Here is a 12,816-nt window from a genome sequence, read left to right as displayed (position 1 = left end):
TCTGGAGCACCTCTCCTATGAGGAAAGGCAGAGAGAGCTGGGACTGTTGACTGTCTAGACAAGAGGAGGCTCAGGGGTATCTCATCAATGTAGATAAATAACTGAAGGAAGGATGCAAAGAGGACGGAGCCAGACTCTCTTCAGAGGTGCCCAGTGACAGGACAAGAAGCAATGGGCACAAACTGAAAGACTTGAAATTCCATTCCATCCATCACTTTTCTACTGAGAGGGTGGATGAACACTAGAACATGTTGGCCAGAGAGTTTGTGGAGCCTCCACCCTTTGGAGATATTTAAACCTTGATTCAACATGGTCCTAGGTAACCAGCTGTAGCTGACTCTGAGCGTGGGGGGTGGCCTAGACGGTCTTGAGAGGTCCCTTCCAACCTCAGCTGCTCTGGTTCTGTTTTCTGCATCCTGGAATAATTTTAACCCTAAACATGGCTTCATATTCCTTTTTACAGAATGAAGAATTGAATGTGGATCTCCCACAGCCTGGGTAAGAGGGCTCAAGGTATTTATGCTGTCATATGGCAGTCTTGATTAATCAAGTCATTAAATAAAAATTTGGAAACTATTTGGAACATACTGCTTGGATTCATTAAAGTATTTGGGATGACCAAAAGCATATTACTGGGGGGGAAACCTACTACTTAGCAAAAATTTTTGCCCAGTACTTCTTTTAATAACCTGTTTTGAGGAAATTAAGGTAAATGATTCATATGCAGTGTATATTGAAGTGGGACCAGTCATATTTAGTTCTCTTTTCTGAAAAAAAAAGAAATTATTTAATGCAGATGCTGAGTTATTTATATTACAGTACTTATGTCTAAGGGTTATTTATGTTAATATCTCACTTCTAATTAATGGAAGATTGGGGAGTGGGGGGAGAACAGGTGTTCTGTGTGTCCCACAAGTGCTCAGTGTGCTCCCCAGTTCTTACAGAAACTTAACATACCTATGACTGGCAGGTTAAAGGATTTGGGGCGAGGGGGGGTGTGCTTTTTTCTTTTTAGGAATGAAAGGATAGTTTTACCACTGCCAAAGAAGCTCTACCAAATATGTCTTTCATTAACAATTTTTTTATTACTATTATATACATGAGATCCTGTTAAGGGAACATTTTCATAATTTTGAGGAGAAAGATCATATATGAAGAGTAACATCTGTGCTAAGGATCACGGCAGTAACATTTTTAATTTTTCTTTCCATACTGTACAAGTGTGAACTCCAGTTTGAAATAATTTTGTGAGAATAGCTAAAAGAAAAATAGCTGTTTCTGTGCTGTCTGCCATTACATTACTGCACACTCAAATACATATGGACAAGTGCAGTTTGCATGTATGTATCCTAATTGATCCCTCTTGCATATTTTCAAGCATCCATGCCCAACTGCAGTTTCCATGTACACACGTTTATGTTCCCTCCTTGCAAACCATCCCACTACATTTTCTGACATTCATTCAGTGCCATTAATACTTGCTGGCACAGACAAACTTATCCCTGTTTCTACCCCACTGCCCCATAAAATAATTAGTAGCATTGTCCAAATAAGGTAGAGATGGAGGGAAGTAGAGAAGTTTGAGTTTTCAGGATCTTGTGCCTTTTTTCTCCTAGCTGCCTACATTTTCCTAGTTGCAAGGATAATTTTTGACTCGGGCCTTTGCTCTCTTCCTGTAAAACATTTAATTGGTGAAGATGGCTGTTTCCTAGCTTTTTTTTCCTAGAAAGGAGAGAAAGGAGATTTCAGAAGGTGAAACACAGTTATGAACAGGCCTCCGCTGAGAATTAGTTACAAAGATGGAAGAAAAGAGGTTGAAAAGAGTTTAATGCTCAGCTAAATCATAATTCTTAACTTTGCGGATGGAGTTGAAGCTGGGAAAAGTTATATGTACTCTGAGAGAATAACAGTGTAAATGGAAGTTCCTTGAAGAACCCCAAAACTCAGTAGTTTTTATTAAAACATGAAAACACATCAGTTAATGCTTATGCTTGGGTATGGTAGCAAACTGCACTGAACTTTTAAAGATAAACGCAGGTTGCAGGAGACAAAAGTAACTGTTGGTTAGTCTGTGTACGCATGGCATTCATTACAGGCAGAGTATCTCTTTAATAAGCTATCTTTAAATCTTTTAATAAAGAGTTTAATTTTACAACCACTGTAAAATTTCATGTTATTTTCATGTTATTAGTTTGTCTGCACTACATGAAAAGTCACAGCAGTGTTTAGTCTATTGGGACACTTTGCAAAGAACAAAATATAATTGTTATTTAAGCAAAGAAGTGGGGCAAACACGACATCACTCAGAGATGCAACTCACTGAGAACCTCAGACCCCAGGGAGCGCTGGATTTGTGAACAAAAATCTTTCACAAGGACAGAAGAGAAGAATTAATAGAGCCTGTGCACACAGCTAGTGAAATGCAGTAAAGGTGGGAAAAAATATAAGTAAAGTATTTTAATATCTTAGTATTAAAGTACTTACTGTAGTCAGATGAAAAATGGCTGAAATGCTTGTTCCTTTGAGGAATACAGAGTTCTGTTATTACTTGACAAATCCATTGCAAGAAGAGCTGGCAAGCCAACAAAAAGGAGACTTCTTTAATCCTATTGAAATCAGCATGAGACAGATGAGCGTACAACTGCTCTTGACAACACCAAGGTAAATCGGGGATCCACGCTGACTCAGAAGTGTGCTCAAGAACACTGAAAATAAGTCACTACCCATTACCAGTTACTGAGGACATGTTGTCTTGTTTAACCAATACAGTGTCAGGAATATGTCAAGAATGGATTTTTGGCATGTTGAGCTAAGTGACCCATCCTGTCCCTGACACGTTTTGTTAAGAAGTGTCGCAGGCCCTGTAAGAAGAGGTGCTGTGGACCTGATCCCTGCTGTGCTTCTGCATGCATTTAACCAGTGGTCCGGGAAGCTGCTGGGCAGCTGAGCTGCCGCTGATGTCTGTCTTCCCTCAGAAGAGCAGGATGTCAGGTATATAAGACCATTATAGGCACTGGTCACAACCCTTGAACAAGTGGCCAGGGATCCTAGACTAATTTTGCACGGTTTGAAAGCTGACAAAAGGTGAAGTCTCTGTCACTGGAGTCCATTGATTTCCACAGAGTCCTGGTTGGAAATTAAGTGCTGTTACAGAAATGCCTGAGTTGAAGGATGCGAGCAGACCCTGGTCTGTTAGCATTGGTCGCCATTTGTTCATAGGTTCATTAAGAAATTTACATGTTATTGAAAGTCTAAGTGCTGAAGGGGAATTTAAGATCTGATGTTACTGAGATGGTTTTGACAGTTTTGCCCAAAATCTTTTCATATGTGATTTTATTGCATATTATGCCAATCAGTTGTGAATTGCACATTAACATGGGGAAAGGTGGTGTTTACTAAATGATTATGTATTGCTGATAAGATTATAAATCTTAGTTTGTAAATGGATTACATGGGTTTCCTTCCCAGTCTGTTTGGCAGGATCACAGTATTACACAAGTCTGCTGCAGGACTGTCTTTTCAACCATTTCTTCCAGGTTCTACATTGGAAAGCACAGCAGGAAGAGGCTGTTAAACTAGAAGCTGCTGTAGCTGCCAGAAGAAAAGAAAGGTGAGAAAGAAAGGCTACAGAAAGAACAGGAAATGATTCGTAGAGCTCAGGAGAAAGAGAAACTTTTATACATTTTGGCATATGTTAATGTGTACAATTGCCTTTAAAATCTTTAACTGATCTCACTACCTTGTATTCTTGTAAAGTATTAAGTATTAGTATAGAGATGAGCAAATAGTTAGTTGAGTCTTGCTACTGTCCATTTTAGCTTAAAGCTGCCTGCTTTTACACACCAGTTATGTTACTTCATTACGTTTCTAAAAAAAACCAAAAAGCATACACAAATAAATGTATGTGACTATCTCCGTGTCACAAAAAATCAGCACAGAGGCACTACTGAATTTCTAACTCTTAGAGATTTGTGCTTTTTAGCAATGTGGCAAAGACTATGAAAGTTTCCAATGCTGCGGTTAAGTATGCTGCAATGCAGCAAATGAGCCTTACAGTATATTGTCTGCAAGATCGCGCACTGCACTTTGCAGTGCAAGGGCCTTAAAAGTGAGCCTGAAGCATAATGTTAACATTAACTATTTCACGATATCCAAAGTCTGTGTTACATTATTCTAAGTACTTATGTGGTGACTACTTGGGAAATGGCTTCGATGCATAAGTCTAAACTTCAACTTAATAGAAAATCAGAAATCCACTATAGTGTATGTAATGCGTTTAGAAAATCAAGCTGTGTCACATACTTATTTGTATTATTTATTTATTTATTTAAATGATATGGCAAAAATCCAGGAGGTTGTTTTATTAGAACTTTACCTCTTCTTCTGATTATTTTTTACACTGAAATCTGGCGTGCTTAGAGTCCAACTCACCTGTGGCGTATTTGTTAAGACTGCATAATTATTTCTGGAAAAAATAAGTTGGAGAATGTCATAGATTCTTAGCACTTTGTCTTTCAAATGCTGATGAGTAAATAGTCTTTTATGGGACTATTTGTGCTAACATGTTTGCAAGAAGGGTCACTAAAAGTTGTGCTCTTATAACATGCCAGTTAGAAGCAGAGTTAAGAAAACAAGGCTAAACTGTTTCAAATAGAGTATTTTCATGATGCATATGAAGGTTTTAGTGACATCAGTATGTGTCACATTACAGAAAGCTTGTGCAAAAGAAGGAAGAAAACAAAATCTTTATACATGTTATCATGTTTTCTTTTTAGATTTTGCCTTCCTGTCTTTATTTATCTGCCACATTTCTGTGTAACATACCTTACTGGGAGCCAAACGTTTACTGATGGGATTACAACACGGCCAGTTAGACACCCTAGAATTTGATGGATTCTCATGTCGGTAGAGGTGTCTATTGCAGTGATATTCCTTGGGGGGGGGAGGGGGGGACCAAACACAAAACTATCCATACTTACAGCAAATTGATTAAGTTTTTACTAAAACAATTTACAACACTTACTAAAAGCAGAAAAAAAATTATAGCAGAGCAAAATAAATGACTTGCAGGCAGGTGAAACTGACTGCCTTAGCAGAAGAATGAAAATAAAGTCCTACACTACTTGGAATTTCCCTATCTATTTTTATAGCACTCAAATATCTTTTCCTTGCTTTGTCCAAAGAAATATGTCTTTAGTTTCTTCTCTAGCTGAAGAAGTCTGTACTTACATTGGTCACCTGATTTTATACTTTTTCTGCAATTTGTCTTAAAGATGAAATACACATTCTTGGCAGAGCACAATCTTTCCATTAAAACTATGCTAAATCATATAGTTAGTAAAATTGCAACTAATTGTCCAAAAGTCAGTTTCAAGAGATGTTTCTCTTTTCTTCAAAACACACAGAATACTCTCACTTTTCATAGGAATCAGAAAAGTTCAGATTGGAAGGGACCTCAAGAGATCTCTAGTCCAATCTCCTGCTCAGTTACGAGGTCCGACCAGGTAACTCATGGTTTTATGCTTATCCTTAAATTTATCTCTAACATTTGAGACTGTAATTTCAGGTTCAAAAGTTGAGAAAGCCATATTTATGTGTTTGCAAACCATACACTTTCAGAGAAATCCTGGCTCAATTTAAATCAGTATTGGTTTTACCTTTACCTTTAATTGGCTTATTGTAGATATTGTTGGTGAACTTTTTAGACATAAACCTCTATAAAAAGACACAGGGGAATTTTTCAAGATTATGTGTATGTGCATTGTGTTACAAAACTATATTGTATATGTGATTTTTTTTTTCCCCACACTGACATATGTTTCCTGGTATTTGTTCTTGGTTTGATATGTTGTTACTGTTCTTACATGTTGGATTTAAAGTTATAAAATAACAAATTAAGGCAGAACTTCTACATTTGGTGTCTGCATTCATCTTCTATATGAGAGTTTTCAGGGTGAGATGTGATGAAATTTTGACTGGTATGGATAATCCATAAGTTCTCTCAGTTGGAGCATGTGATTGTGAGATTTTGTGGTTTCTCCACCAGCAATGGAAACGGAGGTACAGAGAGAGGGGCAGCCCGTATTTGCTGCTGATGGTTTGCTGCTTAGGTTATGAGAAACTTTGCTGCTGCTTTTCTTTTTGTTACAGCTTGTTCTGCTTATTTGTCTTTACTCACACTGTGTTGATAGTAGCAGGTGGCTCTGAAACCACAAGGAAGGGGGAAGAGGCTTGGTGAGGCTGTGTTGACCTAACCACCAGCAATGTTCATTTTATGTGTGTCCTGGTTTCGGTTGGGATAGAGTTAATTTTCTTTCACAGCCGAGTGAGCGGCTGTGTGGTGCTCAGTTGCGACTGAGGTTAAACCATGACAATGTGTAAATATTTTGATTGTGCAAACTTTCCACTTTTCTCTGGCCTATGTGTAATGTCTATACAGAACAGTCCTCTGCCTATGCACAGATGGAACAGCAGCTGTTTGAGGTCAGCAGTCATATGTTTCATTTGAGTATGTTACATCTTAGATCCTTAAAAAGGGCTGCTAACCTTATACTGCCGCTGCTTTTCTGCTGAATGTTCTGTGGCAGCAAGAAGAATATGTAAAATATCTGTGATCAATGTAAAAGAAATGCCCACTCTCTACCTAGTTTGTAACCTAGGCAGGGTATGTCAAGTACTTCCAAACCTGAGAATGGGTAAAATAACATTAGATCTTAAATACCAATGCTATGTTTGTTCTATTGGACTGCAGATCAGATTTTTTCCTATATATTTAAATACAGAATTTCAGAAATATCCAGTGGCCCCTAATTAGAGTTTATGAGAAAGCCTTCAGGCAATGTGGAATACAGAAAGGGAATAATTGCAAAAGAGAGAGTTTTATTCCATAAATATAAGTATTCCAAACAATATTAAATAAAAGCATTCTAAGAAATATGGTTATAGCCATCCTTGTTTTCATGTCCTTCATGTGTAAAAAAAGGCCTATATAAAGAAATGATTGGGAATTCTGAAATATAAGCACTGTTTGGAAGACCTGTTTTATTCTGAATCATGATAGTTAAAGGTTTTTCTGCACAAAGTCAATCATACAAAGAGGATGGTATTTTGACTGCCATTTAAACTGAAATCTCCAAAAGCGGCTTAAATTCAATATAGTCCAGTGGATGATAAAGAAGTTATTTTTATTGCCATTTTATGAAGCTTTTCATGTGAGATGATTCCATAAGTAAATTTTTTTGTAAGACATTACCTATATTTTGGGAGGTAGGATAAGGTCTCAGACTTTCATAGGAACTTTATGCATTTGATTGTAAAATCAACAGATTATTGAGGTATAATTTCTTTTATAATTAATTTTATAGTTAACATTTTCTTAGATTATTAAAATTCTTAAGATTTTCTTGGATTTTTGCATCTTTTTCTAAAGCTTCTATTCTCTATTTTTCCAGTTGTATTTTAAATTTTAGAAACATGATGTTGTTTTGTTAGTGAATTTACAAGTGGCAGCATTGTCATACGCTTCTGTCATCATAAACAGTTTTTTCAAAAACTCAGTCTTGATTTTCAAGGTAAACACTATCTTTGTTTTGCCGGAAGCAGTAATTTTTAGTGAATTCGGTAGCTTTTCTCTTTCTGTTTGTCATAGCAATTGCCAAGAAGTCTGTTAGGTCTAAGGGGTTTCTCAGTCAGCCCTGAGGTGGTATGAAGCACCATGCCATTCTCTGGCTATTCTTTTGGTTTCTGATTTAGAAGTACATCAGGGTATGTCATTATTTCTGTGTCCCAGCTTGTCTTTCTCTTCTGGTACCTGCATGTGGAATGGGAGTGGGTGGGGGGAGGAATAAAAGGGTGAGAAGTACAATAAAGAGAAATTGCAAGAGTGCTGACCTTTGTAGATCTACCATGTCATCCTAACTCTTCTTGTTGGGATAGCAGAGTATTTAGTATAAGGCAGAAAAGAGAATATATGATACCTGTTGGAGATGACATGGAATATGAGTTGTATTATGATGTGTTGTTATTATGTGTTAATAACTGGAACAGGCAGGATAGGTCAGCTTAGCTTCAGTTAGGGCAAGAGGCTGCAAGATCAAGAAATACGGGAGGTCTTATACCGAGGAGTCCAGGAAGGCTGGACATTCTTCAAGATGGAAATCTTAAAGGCGTAGGAGCAGGCTGTCCCCATGTGCTGAAAGATGAGCCGGTGGGGAAGACAACCAGCCTGGCTGAACAGAGAGCTTTGGCTGGAACTCAGGGAAAAAAAAGAGAGTTTATGACCTTTGGAAGAAGGGGCAGGCAACTCAGGAGGACTACAAGGATGTCGTGAGGTTATGCAGGGAGAAAATTAGAAGGGCCAAAGCCTAACTAGAACTTAATATGGCTACTGCCGTAAAAGACAATTAAAAATGTTTCTATAAATACATTAGCAACAAAAGAAGGGCAAAGGAGAATCTCCATTCTTTATTGGATGCAGGGGGAAACATGGTGACAAAGGATGAGGAAAAGGCTGAGGTACTTAATGCTTCCTTTGCCTCAGTCTTTAATAGTAAGACCAGTTGTTCTCGGGGTACCCAGCCCCCTGAGCAGGAAGACAGGGATGGGGAGTGGAATGAAGCCCCCATAACCCAAGGGGAAATGGTTAGCCACCTGCTCCACCACTTAGACACACACAAGTCTATGGGGCCGGATGGGATCCACCTGAGGGTACTGAGGGAGCTGGCAGAAGTGCTCACCAAGCCACTTTCAATCATTTATCAGCAGTCCTGGCTAACCGGGGAGGTCCCAGTTGACTGGAGGTTGGCAAATGTGATGCCCATCTACAAGAAGGGCCAGAAGGACGGACGATCTGTGGAACTACAGGCCTGTCAGTCTGACATTGGTGCCAGGGAGGGTAATGGAGCAGATCATCTTGAGTGCCATCACGCAGCACATACAGGACAACCAGGTGATCAGGCCCAGTCATCATGGATTTATGAAAGGCAGGTCCTGCTTGACTAACCTGATCTCCTTCTATGACAAGGTGACCTGCTTAGTGGATGAGGGAAAGGCTGTGGATGTTGCTTATCTGGACTTCAGTAAGGCCCTTGACACCGTTTTCCACAGCATTCTCCTGGAGAAACTGCTTGGATGGGTGTACTGTTCGCTGGGTAAAAAACTGACTGGACAGCCGGGCCCAGAGAGTTGTGGTGAATGGAGTTAAATCCAGTTGGCAGCCAGTCACAAGTAGTGTTCCCCAGGGCTCAGTACTGGGGCCGGTCTTGTTCAATATCTTTATCAATGATCTGGACGAGGGGATCGAGTACACCCTCAGTAAGTTTGCAGATGACACCAAGTTGGGCGGGAGTGTTGATCTGCTCGAGGGTAGGAAGGCTCTGCAGAGGGACCTGGACAGGCTGGATCGATGGGCCGAGGCCAGCTGGATGAGATTCAACAAGGCCAAGTGCCGGGTCCTGTGCTTGGGTCACAACAACCCCATGCAGCGCTACAGGCTTGGGGAAGAGTGGCTGGAAAGCTGCCTGTCGGAAAAGGACCTGGGGGTGTTGGTCGACAGCCGGCTGAACATGAGCCGGCAGTGTGCCCAGGCGGCCAAGAAGGCCAATGGCATCCTGGCCTGTATCAGAAATAGTGTGGCCAGCAGGAGTAGGGAAGTGATCGTGCCCCTGTACTCGGCCCTGGTGAGGCCGCACCTCGAATACTGTGTTCAGTTTTGGGCCCCTCACTACAAGAAGGACATCGAGGTGCTGGAGCGTGTCCAGAGAAGGGCAACGAGGCTGGTGAGGGGTCTGGAGAACAAGTCTGATGAGGAGCGGCTGAGGGAACTGGGGTTGTTCAGCCTGGAGAAAAGGAGGCTCAGGGGAGACCTTATCGCTCTCTACAACTCCCTGAAAGGAGGTTGTAGCGAGGTGGGTGTTGGTCTCTTCTCCCAAGTAACAAGTGACTGGATGAGAGGAAATGGCCTCAAGTTGCGCCAGGGGAGGTTTAGATTGGATATTAGGAAAAATTTCTTCACCGAAAGGGTTGTGAAGCATTGGAAGAGGCTGCCCAGGGAAGTGGTTGAGTCACCATCCCTGGAGGTATTGAAAAGACGTGTAGATGTGGTGCTTAGGGACATGATTTAGTGGTGGACTTGGCAGTGTTGGGTTTACGGTTGGACTCAATGATCTTAAGGGTCTTTTCCAACCTAAATGATTCTATGATTTGTAATGTATGTCATAGCAAGGTGGGAATTACAAGCTTGCTGCAAATTCCCACGAGTTGTCTTTGAAGAACTGCCTGGTTTTAGGAATGGAAATCTGTAGAATTTATTCAAATGAAGAATTCAGAGTTTCACTTCAGCAATATTTACTTTAAATCCCAATTCCTCATTTTGCATCCAAAAAACCTCATCTTTCCAGATAAGCTTCCCTGCTCAGGTTTCACCGTCTTGCTTGAGGCCTTTCTTCATGCTTACATGATGACCACTCATATGCTTCTTCCTGTTCCTCAGCAGGCTCTCCACCTCAGCCAAAATGAACTGGGCTGGCATGGATCCAGCTGTTTGAGTTAACCTAGGACTTTTTAACTCAAGGAACGTTCACTCCCTTGAGCAGCATAGTTGAAGGTTTTGATGGTAGAGTAGGAAAGCAAGGAGGAAATGAAAGTGGTAGTCTTTAGTTAGCAGTTGAAAATTAGATTCAAATTAGTGTCCATAGTCTGATTGTACTATTTCTGTTGTGGGGGCTCCACACCCTCTTGTTCTCCTAGTAAATCTTTTGTTAGCCCATACTGTTATAAAATATAAATTTTATTCTAAAAAGATCAAAATTGGATTTTCTTTAACTTAATGCTTTTCTTACTTTACTTGTTCTCACTACCTTGGCTTGTGAATGATTGTTATTTTGTTTACTGTATTTGTTCAAACTCTAGTTGAAAAAGTACTGGGCTGAGAAACAGCTCAAGTGGCAAGAACAGGAAGAGAAAGATCTACAACATCTGGAGGAATTAACAAAATTAATGGCTGAACAAGCAGTTAAAGACAGAGAAAGGTAAAAGAAATTAAATGTGAATATCTATAGTATCAATAGGAACTTCTTATAATCTAATTTGCTTTGATCTCCCAACTTTCTAAATTAGAATAAATTGAGATAAGTAATTTTTTTTTCTTCTTGTTTGGCAGTTACTCCAGTCTATACACCAAGGTTGCATCATGATTGTATCCTGGATGCAATTTATTTGTTAGTTTGAATTAGTTCATATTCATCAAAGTTTTAGACCTTTGTCAGCACTAAACTGTTGTAATCATGATAGGCTACCCACATTAAAACCAGCTCCCTTCGTGATTTTTTAATTGTAGCCGGGTAATAAGACCTTCTACATTCCTACTTTGCAAAATTATTTATAATCAGGTTAGTTTTGTTTGAGAGGCAAGCGAGAAGAGCACATTAAGCACTTAACAGCCTCAAAGATATTTATTATTCTTTTAGAGGGTCTTAAACTGCGCATCTAGTTGTAGATGCTCTTCACCTGTTTGATGTAATTTAGGACTTCAGTCTGTTAACGTGAATCCCTGCCAAGTCTTCATTGCAGGATATGGCCTTTAATGACCTGTTGAAGAAATACTTTATTTCATAGAGGAATTCCTCTGTCACAGAGGAGCATAAAAAAACCTGTATGTAGTCTGGTTATAATTGCTCTCAAATCACAGGCTTACTTTTTTTACATAGAGGGAGCCACCAAATTGCACGGACCAAAAATGTAATTAAAATAGGGTTAAAGTACCATTGGCATTAGAATATTAAACTCCATCTTAAGCATTCTGTGGGAAACACTACTTTGATCTTACTTTGTTATGATAACTTGCTGACAGCTAAATTTAAATGTCTGTATCCTTATGCTGCAAATATATCTATACCTTTCCTTAAACATACCTGCAATGATTTTAGCTCATAGCAAAAGAAACATACATACCTGAATTACTGAGTTTTCAGCAGAACTGATCAGGAAAAAATGACTTTTCTGTAAACCTGTGTACTGCACTATGCCATACATTTGGGGAATGTTCTTTTCTTATGCTAATAGAAGTTGCAGAATAAAATATAAGGAAATGGCACAGTTCATTGAGAAATGCAGGAAGGAAATAATCACACTTTTGGGCTATTATGAATCAGAAGTTGGTAAACGTTTAGCATGATGTTTCCCAGAATTGGTGTACTGTACAAAATAAAAGTTTAAATAAAAATGCTTACTGTTTGTGGAGATTAATAATTCCTTGAAATTACTTAATGCTTTTCATCTTCAAAGCCTTCAGAAACATTAATCAAAGAAGGGCAGAGAGATGTTACTGTTATTAGGTACTGTAGTGCTACAAGTATGGTATAAGGCATTTTAAAATATGTATTGTACTGAACTAAGGTATGGCATAATGATTTCATAGTGCAGAACTGCAGTCCTGTAGAAACTAATAGTATTCTTACATGTTTCACCTGTTGCAGCACATAAACTGGTTTTGAGTCCTTGCAGAACTGATCATGAAAGATGGCACAGGCCAGTACCACAGTTCTGATCTGACACACTTTCAGGCTTTTTTGGGAAGGGAAAAGATTTTTAGATTGTGAGCTGAGTGACTATTCCAAGTACAAGGTATGGCCTGGATAATGCATAGAGTTTCTAACAGGTACAATAAGATATTAAAAAATGGTCTGCTGTTACCCTGAATTGCTTTTAAAATTAATTTAAAATTAAGTAATCAGGTTTATAAAAAAGAAAATTATTATCACAGAGTCACTGTGGTGCTCTATTTATTCAGGTCTCACTTTGTAATTGCAAGATGCTGAA

At 39.2% G+C, this 12,816-nt stretch overlaps 1 protein-coding gene across 1 annotated transcript in view; it reads left to right on the top strand.

Annotated features, from left to right (window-relative positions):
* CCDC148 (coiled-coil domain containing 148) overlaps positions 1-12,816 on the top strand; it is a gene marked incomplete at its 5' end in the record, with an annotated part of 67,706 nt that overhangs the window by 50,286 nt on the left and 4,604 nt on the right. Inside the window, 3 exon segments of the mRNA XM_076340610.1 lie at positions 3,537-3,610; positions 3,612-3,693; positions 10,909-11,027. Coding sequence (XP_076196725.1) covers positions 3,537-3,610; positions 3,612-3,693; positions 10,909-11,027 — 275 coding nt within the window.

Source organism: Aptenodytes patagonicus, chromosome 6 (assembly GCF_965638725.1).
Source record: "Aptenodytes patagonicus chromosome 6, bAptPat1.pri.cur, whole genome shotgun sequence".
In the NCBI taxonomy this organism is placed as follows: Eukaryota; Metazoa; Chordata; class Aves; order Sphenisciformes; family Spheniscidae; genus Aptenodytes; species Aptenodytes patagonicus.
The sequence above is the reverse complement of the archived record's forward strand: the minus strand, read 5'-3'. Positions and strand labels throughout refer to the sequence as shown.